Source organism: Muscardinus avellanarius, assembly GCF_963383645.1.
Source record: "Muscardinus avellanarius genome assembly, chromosome: 13".
In the NCBI taxonomy this organism is placed as follows: domain Eukaryota; kingdom Metazoa; phylum Chordata; class Mammalia; order Rodentia; family Gliridae; genus Muscardinus; species Muscardinus avellanarius.
The window spans coordinates 36,036,454-36,052,992 of NC_137799.1; the positions used below are offsets into that span (position 1 = coordinate 36,036,454).

Genomic DNA, 16,539 nt, shown 5'->3' on the forward strand with positions numbered 1-16,539 from the left:
CTATAGTTGGCATCATACTTTATGGTAAAAGACTGAGTACTTTCACCTAAGGTGAGAAACCAGGACTATGTTCCTCATTTCTAACTCTTTCAGTTTTCTACCAAAAACTATAGCTGGTACAGTTAGGCAAGAAAAAGAAATCAAAGACATACTGGTTGGAAAGGAAGAAATAAAGTGGTTTTTACTCTCAGCTGGCATGGCTGTCTACCTAGAAAACTTTGAAGAATCTACATAAAAGCTCTAAGGCCTAATAAGAGTTCAGCTGGGTCTCAGGATTCAAGGTCAGTGTACAAAAGTCAATTGTATTTCTTTATATTAGCAGTGAGCAATTAAAATTTTTATTTTGAATTTTTATTTTATTTTTTGGTGGTACTGGGGTTCCTGGAAGCCCTTCTACCTCCAGGTTACACTCCCAGACCTATTTATATATATATATATTTTTTAATTTGGAAACAGGGTCTCTTAAGCCAGCGAGGCTGGCTTCGAGCCTGCACGATCCTCCTGTCTCCGCCTCCCAAGCGCGGGATTACAAGCGTGCGCCACCACGCCTGGCTTTATTTTGAAATTTTAAGAATATTATTTATAATACATTTTAAGTATATGATATAAAAATGAGATTGTTAAATTATATGAAAGTGAAATGCCTAAGTCCAAATTTAATAAAACATATAAAATCTATAGACAAAATGAAAACATCAATAAATTAACAAAACTCAAAAAGAGAAATGGCCCAATATTGGTAATATAGTAACTCTGCAATTTGATCTATAGATTTAATGTGATCCCTGTTAAAATTCTGTTTTGTAAATATCTAGACATAATTTCAAAATTTACATTGAGATGTAAAGAAATCATAAAGGCCAAAATAATTATGAAAAAATAAAATTGGCCAGGTCTGGTGGCACATACCTGTAATACTAGTACTTGAGCAACTGAAACAGGAGGATTACAGGTTTGAGACCAGCCTCAGCAACTTAATGAGACCCTCTTTCTAAATAAAAAATAAAATAGGGCTGGATGTGGCTTGGAGTTAGAATGCCCCTGGGTTCAATTCCTAGTACCAAAAAATAAAAATTAAACTAAATTAGAAGTCTTACACTACCTAATTTTAAGAAATCTCTTAAAGCTACAGTGTGGTGTTAATGAAAGGAAAGACACAGATGAATGAAATAGCAGATAGCCCAGAAATAGACCCATACAAGATGAGTTAATTGATTTTTTTTTTTTTTGCAAAAGTGACAAGGCAAATTAGTGGATAAAAGTTTTATCAAGCTGAGCGTGGTGGCACACGCTTGTAATCCCAGCATTGGGGAGGTGGAGACCAGAGGATTGCGGTTTGCGGACAGCCTCAGCTACTTAGCGAGGCCCTTCTCAAGTCAGTGAGACCCTGTTTCAAAAAAATGAAAGTAAAAAATAGGGCTGAGGGTGTAGCTTGGAGGTAGAATGCCCCTGGGTTCCATCCCCAGCACCACACACACAAAAAGTTCTTTCAATAGATAGTGCCAGGACAATTGGGTATCCGTATGGAAGAAAATGAACCTCCACCTAATATAATAGATCACAGAAAAAAATTAAAATGAAAATCACATAAAGCTTCTAGGAGCAGAATCTCTGTGTCCTTAGATTTGTCAGAGAATATAGAACCAAAATCATAATCCATAAAAGAAAAAACTGGTGACCTGGGCTAGTAGACGTTCAAATATTTCCTCACTCTGTGTAGAGAGAGGCGCTACACAGTGACCCAGAGGCAGTGGGCAAACTCGTGCCCAGAGTTTGGTTTCTAACTACCACTCTCCAGTAAAGGAGACCAGGGCTCCTTCGAGGTGGCATCGTCCAGGACTGGGTCTGTGAACGTTCAAGATGAGCCTGAAACATTTTGTGGTGTCAGAGAGTGGGGGCATGTTTTTTTTGTTTGTTTTTTTTTTGTTTTGTTTTGTTTTTTGTTTTTTTGGTGGTACTGGGGGTGGAAACCAGAGGCTTTCTACCCCTGGGCTATACTCCCAGACCTTTTTATATTTTATTTGGAAACAGGGTCTCACCAAGTTGCTGGAAGCCTCACTGAGTAGCTGAGGCTGGCTTCGAACCTGTGCGATCCTCCTGTCTCAGTCTCCCAAGCTCAGGGATTACAAGCGTGCGCCACCACGCCCGGCTAGGGCCATGTTTTTAACAAGAGAGAAAAACGGTGTAAGGTACTGATATCAGGGCAGCCATGTGACAGGTATAAGAACTCTTTTATCTTTGTAGCTCTTCTTTACATCTAGAATGATTTCCCTCTAAAAAGTCCAATTTGTTTTAAAGCCACATATCCAGATAATGAGAGGAAAGCCCACTAGACGTTCTTTGGTGGGAAGGGGGGACATGATGGTGTTGATGAAGGGAGATGGAGAGTGGAACGGGCCTCTGTGCGTCGGTCAGCCACGCTCGCGTGTTCAAGCTGGTTCCCTGGGGCCTGGGGAAGGGAGGGGCATGGCCAGGGTCACAGTGCTGATGGCTGCAGGGGCAGGACTTCTGACTCCCAGGCTTCCTGACCCTCAGCGTGCCACTCTGCATCCCACACAGCAAACAGCTCCCAGGAAGGCTTTTCCTGTAGCTGTTTCTGCTTTGCAGGCATGTGAAGTAGATTCCATAGCCCTGACTATCCGTGGAGTCAGCGGCCCCTGTGTTCCTGGTCACGGCTGTCTGTTTATATCCTTTCTACCTTCCAGGGGGTGGCTTATATATTGATCTTATTCTTTTCAGCAGAAACTGGAGACCAGCAAAAGGCCCCCATCGGGAACTTCCAATACCTCCAAAAGCACCTCCCCGACCCTCACGCCTTCCCCTTCACCCAAAGGGCACACGGCCGAATCTTCGGTGTCCTCTTCCTCCTCCCACCGGCAGTCCAAGAGCAGCGGGGGCTCCAGCAGCGGCACCATCACTGATGAAGGCGAGTCCCTGCAGCCTGGTCCCCAGCTCTGCCATCGCCATGTGGCTGGAAAGCACAGAGCCCCCGGTGCCCAAACTTGCTGGAGCCATCCTGCCTCCAGCCTCCTCCCAGGAGCACACAGGACTTGTACTTGCTCTTGCGTTAGGGTTTCTTGTACACTTGCATTTGAAACCACTAGTGAGTTTGAAGACCACTCCTGATGGGTTTTACTAAATTCTAAATTTTTTTCTTCTTTTTTTTCCCACTCGAAGATGAACTGACTGGAATCCTTAAGAAGTTATCACTTGAGAAATACCAGCCCATTTTTGAGGAACAAGAGGTAAGGGTGTTCCTGGAGGATGTCCGTTACTGGAAAAGTTTAAATCTTGCTGGAAAAACGAAAGCTCGTCTAAATGTGTAGTTTTCATTCCACAAGCCTAGATTGAGCTCGTCCCTGGAGACAGACAAGGGAATAGAAGTCATATTCAGCACATTAGTTGAGTTTATTACAGTGAAATCCTGGGAGCCTGACAGTTTGCTCTATTACAGTTGAATTTTGTAATTCTGAGCACTGCTCTCAAAAAGTTTGTGTCTGTCCTGAAAATATTTTTGTTGCATGGGATTAACTAACAGGCTTATAGGTTTAATGTGGGCCACAAGCAAATCCTGAGAAATCTTTGTGAAGTGTCTGGAAATAGGGTCTGCAGTAATCTGAGAGCCCCTGTTTGCTTAAAAGCATTGAAAATCACATTTTAAAAAGATCACTGTTCTGCAGTCTGACAATTCCTCAAAATGTTAAGCATAGAGTTAGCATATGACCTAACAAATCTAGTCCTTGGCAAGTCCTCAGAGAAACGAATCATATGCCCACACAGAATCCTGTCTACAAGTGTTCAGTACAGTATTACTGAAAATGACCAAAAGTAGAACCACTCTCATGTGGTGCCTCGGTACAGTGGAGTATTACTCAACCATGAAAATGAAATACTGATTCAGACTACAACTTGGAGAAATCAAACACATTATACTACGTGTAGGAAACCAATCACAAAAGGCCACATCTGGTTTTACTTCATTCCTATGAAGGGTCCAGAAGAGGCAGGTTAATGGTTGCCAAGGGCTGGGGATGGGGAGATGGAATATGACTGCTAATGGGTGCCAGTTTCTCTTTGGGCTGATAAAAAAATGTTTTAAATCTGAGTATAGCTATTGCTGTGAATATGCTGAAAATCATGGAAATGAATATTTGATTTTTTTGTGTGGTAGTACCAGGGATTAAACCTGGGGGCATTCTACCTCCAAGCTACATCTCCAGCCTTTCTTCTCTTTCTTTCTTTCTTTCTTTCTTTCTTTCTTTCTTTCTTTCTTTCTTTCTTTCTTTCTTGAGGTACTAGGGCTGGAACTCAGGGGCATTCTACTTCCAAGATACATCCCCAACCCTATTTTTTATTCTTTATTTTGAAACATTGTCTCACTGAGTTGCAAAGGGCTTCACTAAGTAGTAGCTGAGGCTGTCTTTGAACCAGGATCCTCCTGCCTCAGCCTCCCAAATGCTGGGATTACATGCATGCGCCACCACGCCCAGTTTTATTTTTATTTGGAAACAAGGTCTCACTAGGTAGATGAGAGTCTCACCATTTGTTTGACGCTGTCCTCAAATCTGTGATCCTCCTGTCTCAGCCTCCCAGATACTGGGATTACAGGTGTATGCCACCATGTCTGGCTATGAAATGTATACTTTAAATGGGTGAATTATATGCTAGATTAATGATGTTTTAATTACCTTAAGAACTTAACTGTTTTAGCCAAAATAAACTCCCCAGCAGGCCCACCAGGCACAGGTTATAATCACTGGCATAGAGTGTTCTGGCCACTGGCATAGCACAGGAAAACCAGCATACTTACAGTAGCAACCAGAAGCGTCCCTCACACACTGAGGAGCTTGAGGTGCAGGTGAGCGTGGACATCTCAGTTCAGGAAGCAGACAGGGCAGCGGCTCTCCCCACCCATCCCTGTCCTGAGGCCTCCAGCCTGTTACTCAGCCTTCTTGGTCGTGGGATCTTCAGCAGTGGTGTTTCTGTCTCCAAGAGGTCTTCGGTTGCTGTCGGCGGGCGCTTTGGCTTGGCTGTCCCGTGCCCTTTGGGGCGGCGGAGAACAGTCTGGAAACCCACTTGCGTGTCAGGGGCGTCTTCAGCTCTGCTTCCTAAGGCAACGTGTGTCCTGATTTCTTGTCTTCCTCCCTTTGCTTGAGCCGGCCTGACTATCACTCATTGTTCAGAGGTTGCCATGGCGGTCCAGTGGGGTGCACTTCCTCTGGGGCGGGGAGCTTTCGGGAGGGTAGCGGGAAGCGGGGAGGCAGACCGTGCCACCTTGCCCATCGCCACGGCCTCTGGAGTCAGGGAGGCAGCGGGCCTGCGGCAGTGGTGTGGGCAGGCTGGAAGCTGCCGGCTGGAGGATTCCCAGGGCTACTGGGCAGCCTGAGGGTAGTGGAGACCATGTACAGTCTTTCCTGACACAGATGCCTGCTCCTGCCAGGAACCAAGCTCAGCATCTCCTCCTTTGACTCGGTTCCTCTCTGGGCAACATATAAGCTGGTTAGCACCATGGGGCCTCCCCTGCTGCGTGGAGCCACAGCCCGGCACCTGAGGAGGCTTTAGGAGGGTGGGCGCTTTAACCTGCCTGCTCCACCCTTGCCTCCAGCCCAGTATCCAGAGGGCAGGGATATTTCTGAGACCCAGACAGAGACTCCTTTAAGTGTTTGGCATGTGGATAGTACTTTCCCCAGGTCTTACTCTAGGGTTAAAAAAATCTCCCTGTTAGTACATCCTTTTAGTCATCAGCAAGAATCTGGAAGAATTCCATTGGTCTTAACTTGTCATAATGATACTGAAGACAGATTAATAAGTTTCATCTTTCTACCTGTGTTAGGATAGATTTGATTAGACTACATGTATTAGGGGGGGGAAAAGCCAAAATAATGGTGTTTTAGAAAAATAGGGGTTTTGCCACAAAAAAGTCTGGAGGTGAGTCCTCTAGGCTCCTTCCACTCTGGGCTCCACTGTCACTAGGGTGTGGCCCTCCTCTTCTAAGCACAGTATGGCTACGAGAGCTCCAGCCGTCACTTCCACATCCCGTAGGCAGAATGGGGCACGTAGGGTAGGGTTTGCCTGGGTTTGGAGGTCTGGTCTCCATCACCCCGTATCTGAGGCTGTAGTTGTCCACATGCAGGGTGGTGGGTATGCGAGCTTCACCTGAACCATCTGCAGCCTCCCCTCCACCCTGCCTTAGGGGCCAGGGCCCAGAGCTTTGTCCTGGGCACAGCCGACCCTCCCTGTGCAGCGCCAAGGCAGGGCCGACATACTCTTAGCATTTCGCCCCTAGTCACCAAGGCCTGAGCAGTTCTGAGCTGCCCTTGTTCCGGGCGCCCTGTGGCCCTTCCTACCGTTACTGCTCCTGTTTATCTTCTCACTCTGTCTCTCCACAGTCCGCACCTCTCTTGTCCTCGGGGGCAGTGAGGTGAGTACCACCACACCCCCACGGGTCTCTGCAGTGGCCAGTGTTGCTGAAAGTGCAGTGGTGTTGGGTTCCTAAGGGTGGGGCCTGGAGGGGACCGTGCCAGCTGCCCTGGCCCCTCGCCAAGACCCCCTCTTTGTTCCATTTTAAGGGGCTTTCCAAGATGCGTCTCTTTGGGAAAGCCAGGGGCTGGGGCTGAAGAGAGCTAGCTTTTTCAGTTTTGTTTGTGTGTTTGTTTTTGTGTTTGTGTGGTTGGTTGGTTGTGCCTGGGGATTGAAATCAGGGACATTCTGCCTCTGAGCTACAAACAGGGTCTCACTAAGTTGCTGAGACTGCCCTGCAATCTTCCTGTCTCAGCCTCCCAAGTACCGGGATTATAGGCACACATCACTGTGCCCAGCTAGAGAGCTAGCTTCTAAGGATATTTTCTTCCTTCTTCTTCTTTTTTTCTTTTGGTGGTACTGGGGTTCCTGGAAGCCCTTCTACCTCTGGGATACACTCCCAGACCTATTTTATATTTTTATTTGGAAACAGGGTCTCTGAAGCCAGCCACACTGGCTTTGAACCTGTGCGATCCTCCTGTCTCCGCCTCCCAAGTGCGGGGATTACAAGCGTGCGCCACCACGCCCGGCTTTCTAAGGATATTTTCAATAAACTTTAAAATGTAAGTTCCAGAATTGGAAATAGTAAATCATTAATTCCCTAGTAATAAGCACTAATAGCTCTAATTGTGATGTTTCTGTTGTATTTGGGGTGGGGGGAGAGCACAGCCCCAGCGGATGGTAGCAAAACCCCTTCTCTCCCCAGGTGGACATGGAGGCCTTCCTCACGCTCACGGATGAAGACCTGCAGGAGCTGGGCATTAAGACAGATGGATCCCGGCAGCAGATTTTGGCAGCGATCTCTGAACTGAATGCAGGCAAGGTATTGTTCTCAGTCTTTTCTCTTCCTTTGTTGCCCACAGCTGAGAGTTTACTAGTGTCCTGGGACCTTCATGGTGGTCTCACTCCAGCTCCCTGGCATGGAGCTGGCCTCCCTAGCATGCTTACGGTGACCCAGCGCTCACTACCTGCCAGTGTGGCCTGATCCCTTTTTAGATGTCTCTCCCCTAAGACTTTTGCTCCTCAGACTTGATTAAAACATTCCCCAGGTCATTTCAACCCATAGGGCGAGTGTGGCCCCAGAGAAGCAGCCTCGGTTCAGAGGGGACCTGGAGTCAGACCGCCCCGGCTTGTTTCTGAGCCTCCCTGGGCGGGGGTGATGGGGACGTTGCAGTGACTGACTAAAATGGCTAGTGGTTCCTGGCACACACAGTTATCAATCACCACTGTTGATACTGGCCTCCCACGTGTTTGTCTAATGTTAAATTTCTGTCTCATGAGCTTCAAAGCTGAAGATCAACAGAGTCTCCCCACTTAAAGGCACATACCCCCACTCAATAAAAAAAAAAAAAAGCTGGGCGTGGTGGTGCACACTTGTAATTTCAGCATTTGGGAGGTTGAGACAAGAGGATCACTGCTACTACTTAGTGAGGCCCTTTGTAACTCGGTGAGACCCTGTTTCAAAATAAAGAATAAAACATTGGGCTGGGGTATACCTGGGTTCCATCCCCTGCAAAAAAAAAAAAAGACACTAAATCAAAAAGACGCTGGCTTTGCAGACATAGAGCCTGGTCACTGTCGGGCTGCTAACAGTAGACAACACTCACCTGCTAAGTGCCACACTTTCCTTCCAGCCTCCTGCTTGTCGGACAGTAGTATCGTGACTGGGGTTTTGCAGTTATAAATGTTACTCTTATGGACATCTCTGCTTCTTATCCTTTCCTTCTTTTCTTTTTTTTCCCCCCTTTGCTATCATTCCTCAGGTTATGCTCCACAATATGTCAGAGAGCATGGCTCGTTTTATGGTTCTTTTGGCCTATTACTGCATTATGCACAGAACTATTGAACAGACATATAGCACCCGCAGCGAATAAATATTGATGTAGCACTTTATCGCTTGCAATCAGTCTGCATACACCTGCCCAGCTAGTCCTTGCGGCAGCCGGGAGAGTGGGTGTCCTGCCGGTGGCGGGCAGCCTCGGCCAGGGCAGGGCCTTGCCCAGCTTGCAGGGTGGGAGGGCAACAGAGGCAGAGCCTGGGCCCTTCTTGCCGTGCTGTGCTGTGCAGAGATGGTGCTGCCCGGCTGGGCCAGAATCGGCGCTGGTCCTGTCTGTTGCCCCAGTCTTCTCTCCTGTCTGCAGGCCGCGAGGCGGCCTCCAGAGTGAGCTTGGGAGCACTTTGCAGCCGTTTGCAAGGCTGGCTGTTGTTGGGTTTTTTTGCTGTTCTTTCTCCTGTGTGACTGTCCCTAACGGTCCTCACCTGTGCCCTGGGCCTGGCCTGCTCCTTTAGAGGTAGAGAAGCCCAGGCTCAGAGCTGGGTGGTGACCCCGCTGTACTGATTCAGCCCCGCTCCTAGACATGGGGCAGGAAGATTGCCAGAGGTGGGCTGTCAGGAAGGACGCTGGTCAGCGAGCCGAAGCCCTAGGCTGACTCGCAGCAGTGACCAGCCAGACAGCCACTGAGGGCTTAGTGCTGTGGCCTACCCCTGGAGAAGAGCCCTCTGAGCATCTACAGAGGACACCGTCCCGTGAGCTCACCACACGAATCACTCACTGGAGACTCACAGAAGCTGCTGAGGTCGCTCCCATTGTAGACGAAACCAAAGCACAGGGACATGGAGGAAGCTCCCCAAGGTCACATGGGCCAGTAAGAGGCAGGTCTAGGATTGGAACCCAGAGACGGTGTCTGCCCGCATGCCCTACCGCCTCAGTGTAAGTAACCCACAGGCACACAGGAGGGGCCTAGGGGGCCATGACAGCTCCCGACGCAGCAGGGACTGGAAGACAGGGGCTGGAGAGACATTCTTGAGGAGATAGCAGTGGGCTGAGACCTGAAGGAAGACTGGAAAGCAGTGGGTAAAGGAATAGAGGGAAGAGCAGACCGGGCTCTGAGGGGGGTCGTGTGCAAAGGCCCTGCGGTAGGAAATGCATGGTGCATTTGAAGAACTAACGGATGTTGGAGCAGAGAGAGCAAGAGTGCCTCAGGGAGGCCAGAGGGCTCGGGTGAAGGCCCCTGAGTGATGGAGGGTGACTGAGCTGAGTGGGGCCCTCTGGGAAGGGGGTGTGAGTGATGGTGGGGGTGCGCACCAAGGAAGAGGGTGGCCATGAGGGCCAAGCTTGGGCCAGTCCAGGAAGGAGGAGGACAGGAAAGGTTCTAGATGTGGGGCAGGGGGAGGCCAGGCCGGGAGCTTGTCCACCAGAGCCTGGGAGGGTCGATGGCAACTGTTGAAGCTTCTAGAACCTCCTGTGCCCTCTCTAGCTGTGGCCTCCTTGGTGGCAAAAAAGAAAACAAATAGGGCTGGTTTTAAAACTTGAAACTTAACTAGTGTCATCGAGTAAATAAGGAGAAGAGTTTTTTTAAGCTTATGCAGACTGGAACCTTCCTTTAGTTTTCTCTCAAATGCGTTGCCTCTCTACTTCCTGTTTAGTAGAGGCCTGCTCCCGCACTAGATAGGGCCCTATCAGGAAAAGCAGAAGGGGGCCCAGCTCACCAGCTCCCGCCCAGACACCTGCTCAGGTGCCCCTGAGGCGGGGCCAAGGGCCCCACGGAGCCCTTTGCCCTGCAGAAGCAGGTGCCCCGCGCAGCAGCTGGTGCAGGTGGCGGAGTGTCCATGGGGATTTCTTCCCTGGGACAAGGCCTTGTCATCCAGGAGTAAACAGAACAACATGAATTCTCCAGGAAGTGGAGAAGAGGCATGAATGGGGAGAGTTTAATATTTTAAAAAATTTGTATCTTCTACTGTGCTGCACTAAGTGACCGTTACAACTCTGTGCCTGTCCTTAGATTGAGCAATGGGCTCCTCGGGCCAAACATGCTTCCAGGAGCTTGTTTGACTGTGCGTGGATGTCGTAGGCCTGGGCTCTTCCGGACCGGGCTTGCCTCAGCCTTCAGGGCTCCTGCCTCTGATTGGTGCAGAGTAGGAGCTTCTTCTTCTGACAGTCACATCTTTCCTTTTTTTTTTTTTTTTTTTTTTTTTTGGTGGTACTGGGGTTCCTGGAAGCCCTTCTACCTCTGGGCTACACTCCCAGACCTATTTTATATTTTTATTTGGAAACAGGGTCTCTTAAGCCAGCGCAGCTGGTTTGAACCTGCGGGATCCTCCTATCTCTGCCTCCCAAGTGCTGGATTACAAACTGTGCCACCATGCCCGGCCACACCTTTCCTTTTGATGCTCAAACTCAGCCAAGAGAAACCCATGACAGCTGAAATGCACTGAAGGATGCAGGGGGCAGCCCAGCCCAGAGCACGGGCTGGGGGTCCACCCACTTCCCTCCCAGCCAGGGCCTCTGGCTGCCATGCACAGCGTGGAGTGAGTGGGAGGGTCAACTTAGCGGGTCACACACAGAGTTTGAAAAAAGGAAATGGAATTGAAAGTATCAACATGCCTCCCAGTAGGAGGGATAAAATTTGTTTTAGTCATATATATTTACTTAAAATAGGGTTGGGATAGAAAATGCATTTCTTACACAATCAAAATAATGTGAGAGCCAGGTGAGGTGGTACACACCTATAATCCCAGTGACTGAGGAGGCTGGGCAGGAGGATTGCAAGTTTGAGGCTAGTCTGGGCACTTGGAAAGACTTTGTCTCAAAAAAGAAAAAATAGCATAAGGGCTGGGAATGTAGTTCAGTTGGTAGAGCACCCCTAGGTTCAGTCCTCAGTACTTCAAGCAAAAAACAATGTTTGAACACTATTGCCTGGAATTGTTTCTTTTTTTTTCTTTTTTTTAATTTTTTTTTTTGCGGTGGTGGTGGTCCTGGGGATTGAACCTAGGGGGCATTCTATCTCTAAACTATACCTCCAGCCTTATTTCATTTTTTATTTTGAAACAGAGTCTTAGTTGCTGAGATTCCTCAAACCTGTGATCCTCCTGTCTCAGCCTCCCAGGTTACGGGATTACAGATAGAAGCCACTGTGCCCAACCTAGCCTGCAATTGTTTGGATCAAGTGTGAACCAAGAAGCTGGTTCATCATAACATAATACCGTCAACTAATATCAGGGATGATACTGAGCGAGTGCCAGCCTGGAACCTGCGCGCTGTGGAACGGGAACTCGTCCCCGCACTGAAGTCATGACACGTCCCTGTGTGTCTGCCAGTCAGTTTGTTCACTTCAAATACTTCTGTGTTGAAGTCGGTTAGCCAGAAGCGATAGTCTAAGTGTCACCCGTAGTTGATTCTAAGCCATTGTTTTTTCTTTTCCCCTTTTTTGTGATTATCCTTTTACTACATGTTTCACAGTACCAGAATGCTGGAAAGGATTTAAGAACTCATCGTCTAGCCAGTCAGAGGTCAGTGCTGTCCACGGAGGGGCAGAAGCAGCAGTGTTTTTTGCCAAATGACAGTTCTAATTTGACTGAGATAAATTAGGGTCTATAATTTTACATCCTGCCTTCTTGGCTTAACATGAGATATAGGCAGCTCCCCATGTCACTAAGAACTCTTTTTAATAAAATAAATTGGTGTAGATGTACTAGAATTGATTTTTTTCAAAAACCCCCACTCAATGGATAGAAATCGGATCATAGAAATAGTGCTGCGGTGAACAGCCGTGTGTATCAGGCTGTCTAGTTATCTCCCCAGAATAGATGTCTGGAGCAGAAATCACTGAGTCAAGGAGCCAGGCTCCAGGTACACATGGATCTTCCCGAGTCGCTTTCCAGAAAGAACTGTGAGCACCCTGCCGGCCGGGGGTGTCACCCATGGCTCCCCGCAGCCTTGCCAGTATTGAGTACTATCGGTTTGGTTTTTTAATCACTATTAACTTGACAGGCTAAAAAATATGCCTGCTTTTAACTTTTGCATTTCTTTAAAGATTAGATGGTTGAACCCTTTTCTCTAGATTTAATGGCCAATTTTTTTTCTTTTGAGAATTTTTAGGCAGATGCTTTGACACTCGGGGATTTTTTTTTTGTGTGTGTGGTACTGGGGTTCCTGGAAACCCTTCTACCTCTGGACTACCTATTTTATACTTTTTAAATTTAAATTTGGAAACAGGGTTTCTTAAGCCAGCGCCGCTGGCTTCAAACCTGCGCGATCCTCCTGTCTCCGCCTCCCAAACACGGGGATTACAAGCGTGGGCCACCACGCCCAGCTGACACTCAGGGATTTTTACAGGGCAGTTATCGTTATCATCTTCAGTCAGCAGTGGATGTGCTGAGTGACTACGTGTTAATTACCTAGGGTCCCTCCTTAGGTTGGGAGGCAGCGAGGGACAAGCCCTGTCTGGCCCTCCCCTTGTTCCTCAGGCAGTAAGGTTAAGGTGGCCTTTCTTAGTAACCTGCCCCTCATCTCTGCTTAGCTCTCTGCAGTGTGCACAGGGCTACCCCGTCCACTGTCTCAGGTTGAGAGCCACCTGGAAGGTCACGTTATCCCCATTTTTCAGAAACGGACACTCACCAGAACAGGGCCGCATCTGGGCTGCCACCACTGACCTATGGCTGGTCAGGATTCCATCCTCAGCCCCAGCCCTGCGCTCTGCCCTTCCTCTGTAGCCTCCAGACTCCTGTCCATGGAGTCCTGATAAGCAGTTTTGCAGTTCCTTTAGGGTCATTTGCCAGGATCGGCAAGCGGGGAGAATCTTACTCTCCTCTCGGGTATAGGAGGCTGCGTGAGCACAAGAGGTCCCTGTGGGTGTCTAAGAGCCCCCTCGAGGGTGTATGAGGTTATGAAATAAAAGAAGGTTTGAAGTCTTGCTCATTCAGTGGGCTTGAATTTTTTTTTTTACTCTTTACAAAGAACAACCTGCCAGAGATTATACATTTTTAATTTGCTTTATGTTTTGACCATATTGGTTTGTGAGCATGTTTAATCCACCCTCAGCAGTGACCATCTGAGGTACTATTGACCCATTTTATAAGTGGGAAGGAAAGCAAGGCCCAGAAAGACTGCATAGTTTGCTCTGAGCCATCCAGCTAATAAATGGGGGAGATGGGGATTTGAAGCCAGGTTCTTGGTGAAGATGTTTTGTAGGTTTAAAGAGCATCCACATCCTCCTTTCCCAGCTCATGGTGTGGAAGCAGGGCCGTGTCATTGGGCTCCCACGGAATCCCCTAGAAATGGAGCTGGGAAGATACACGGAGCGGAGCAAGGCAGGCGAGAGCTTGCCTCAGCCCAGCGAGCTCTGCCACCCGTCCAGGGGCTGGACCTCCTGCAAGACTGGGACTCTCTAGCGTTGACGGCGATGATCCTGGGTGCTAGGGGAGATTCTGACTCAGTCTGTTTTTATTAAAGTCGGTACTCTTTTAATTAGGTAATTCATTTCCCCCAAGACACCCATGGGTTTCTCAAGTGTGAGTTGAGCATTAGCGACAGTCTGTCAATTGAATTAATGGTTAAAAGATTTAATGAGACTTTCTGTGTCTGTTTTCAATTTCCTCCACAGGGACGCGAGAGGCAAATTTTACAGGAAACCATTCACAACTTCCACTCTTCCTTTGAGAGCAGCGCCAGCAACACCAGGGCCCCTGGCAACAGCCCCTGTACGTGACCCTCCTCGCTGCGGCCAACTGTGTGAGCTCAAAGCCCCTGCACCTGCTCCCTGAGCTGTGTCCTGCTTCTCCCACAGTGGTGCCTTGACCCCTTGTCCCCTCTGCCTTGGTGCTTGCTGCACTGGCTGCTAAGGCTCCTTGCAGTAACAGACTTCCCCCACAGGTATACACACCACACACACCGATTCTCACGTAACAGGCCAGTGGGTGTTCTGGTTGGCACGTGGATTCACACAGCAGTTCAGGGATCCGGCTTCTCTTATCTTGTGTCCTGCCATCCCTGGGGCATCAGGGTGTTCGCTTCTGGCTGACAAAAGGAAACAGGATGGCAGACACAGAGAACACTGCCACTTCTTAACTGCCTTGCCCTTAGCTGCCACAGTCACTCCTGCACCCCATTGGCCACTGGTTGTCACATAGCCCTACCTGGATGCAAAGGAGGCTGGGAAATGTAGTCTCCACATGGCTTCCCAGCAACACTCTAAATTTAGGGAAGTGAGCAGTTAGGTGGAAAGGTGAGCTCTCCCTGCCACACCTTCCCTTAAAACCAACTCATCCCTCATGGCCCAAGTCACCCCCAGAGGAAATGCCCCTCTCTTTCTCTGAGAGAGAGGGGGGGGATGAATTAATGAATGTGTGTGTGTGTGTGTGTGTGTGTGTGTGTGTGTGTGTGTATGGTAATGGTACTGGGGATTAAACCCAGGGGCATTCTACCTCCAAGCTACACATTTAGCCTATTTATTTATTTACTTATTAAACAGGGTCTTGCTAGGTTGCTAAGGGCTTCATTAAGTTGTTAAGGCTGGCCTCAAGCCTGGGATTCTCCTGTACCAGGAGAATCCAAGTACCAGGATTACTGAGGTCTAGGTTCGCTTATCTGAAGCACGTGGCTCCTGCTGTAAATGCTCTGAGTCTTGTGCCTGCCCTTTGCTGTTGCCCTGTTTGTGTTTATTTCCATAACCCACATGCTGGCATACTTCTACTCAGCTAAGTTTGAACACCTGTGAAGCCCAGGCGCTGTGCTGGGCAGCTTCTAGATGTGTCCCAACCCATAATCTCAGCCAATGGCCCCCCAGAGCAGGGCTGATGGTTCCCCTTTTGCACATGGAAAAACCAAGGCTCTGGGAGCTGTCTCTCTTCTCTCTTACACGGGGCTCAAGTGTCCGGGGCTTTTCTTCCAAGGCCATTTGTGTGCTGGTTAGTGAGAGGTCCCTGCTGCCCTTACTGGGCCTTGATCACCCCTTCCTGGGGACCCTTCACCCTACATATGAATGCAGCCTGCCTCTAGGAGGCTGTTGCCCTCCTCAAGAAGGGCCTGCCTTGCTCAGTGGCCTTCAGCATTTCCCAAAGTGTGCTCCTTGGAACACCAGTTCCACAGGATTTTAGGAGGCTTTTTTTTTTTTTTGTGGTACTGGGGTTCCTGGAAGCCCTTCTACCTCTGGGCTATGCTCCCAGACCTATTTTATAGTTCTTTTTATTTGGAAACAGGGTCTCTTAAGCCAGTGCGGCTGGCTTCGAACCTGTGCGTAATCCTCCTGTCTCCACCTCCCAAGCGCAGGGATTACGCCCGGCTTTAGGAGGCTTTTAATAAAGAAGAATAAAGGGAGTGTTACCTGAAAGTGGGGTGAGGCTCCATGATCAGGTGGGCCTGGCATTCACTGGTTAAGGCCGAGCTGCAAGCTCGTCTGCCCTGGGGCTTCTCAGAACCTCCACACACGGAGTCTCCACCCAGGGCCACTCAGTCACCGCAGCATCTGCCTCGTATCCAAGGTCCCTGGACACTGTTGGGAAGCCCTGGGATGATGGCAGCCATGAGGCCTCGCAGCCCTAGACAGGGGCAAGGGACACCCTGGCCTCGGCCAGATCAGGGACCTGCCCCTCTGCTCCTTAGCAGCTCTCGGTAGGGTAACCTGCTTGGCAGTGGGTATTTTTCCTCACTTGGAGCCTCCATTTCCCTTTTGCTTACCAGGGGATAGCTGTCCCCAAGGGGCTGGAAATCAGATGAGGCAAAAAGGACCTTTTCACCCTGGAGCTGTGTAGGTAGGAGGAAAGTCAAAGATACCTGCTTATATCAAATCATCCTTGATCAATCAATCTCTCTCTCCTCCCTGTCTCCCTTTCCTTCTCTCCCACCTTCCCCTGTGTAGCCATGGCTGGTTGGGTGAAGCCAGAGGAAGAAACGTCCAGTCAGAGGTAGCGTCGGCTAAGATGGCTCTGCTGGCATCAGAGACCCCAGGAGCAGAGGGCCAGCCTGTGGATCCCTGCCCTCCAGCTGCACCTGACCCTGGGAGTTTGTATCGCTGGGAATCCCAGCCAGGTGGACAGAAAGAGAGAAGGCTCTGTGGCCGAATCACTGGAGCGAATCCAGCAGGCGGAGAGGGGCCAGGGGGCCTCTCTCCTTTGCTTCTGCCTTCTGGCTGCCCTCAGGCCAGGCCCAAGGCTGGACAGCGGCAGCTGCAGGCATCTACCCTGAGTTGTGCATCTGAGGAGGCGGCACCTGCAGGGCCTGGGACCTTTCCTGCAGAGGGTCTG

The 16,539-nt window shown here is 49.2% G+C and overlaps 1 protein-coding gene across 2 annotated transcripts in view; it reads left to right on the forward strand.

Annotated features, from left to right (window-relative positions):
• ANKS6 (ankyrin repeat and sterile alpha motif domain containing 6) overlaps positions 1 to 16,204 on the forward strand; it is a gene marked incomplete at both ends in the record, with an annotated part of 52,934 nt that extends 36,730 nt beyond the window's left edge. Inside the window, 5 exons of one of the 2 annotated variants that reach the window (XM_080709084.1) lie at positions 2,740 to 2,926; positions 3,178 to 3,245; positions 7,226 to 7,342; positions 13,902 to 13,998; positions 16,155 to 16,204. In XM_080709084.1, the coding sequence (XP_080565210.1) occupies positions 2,740 to 2,926; positions 3,178 to 3,245; positions 7,226 to 7,342; positions 13,902 to 13,998; positions 16,155 to 16,204 (519 nt within the window). The remainder of the gene's footprint in view (positions 1 to 2,739; positions 2,927 to 3,177; positions 3,246 to 7,225; positions 7,343 to 13,901; positions 13,999 to 16,154) is intronic. The other variant, XM_080709085.1, reaches the window with a different exon arrangement.
• Positions 16,205 to 16,539: the final 335 nt, after the last annotated feature.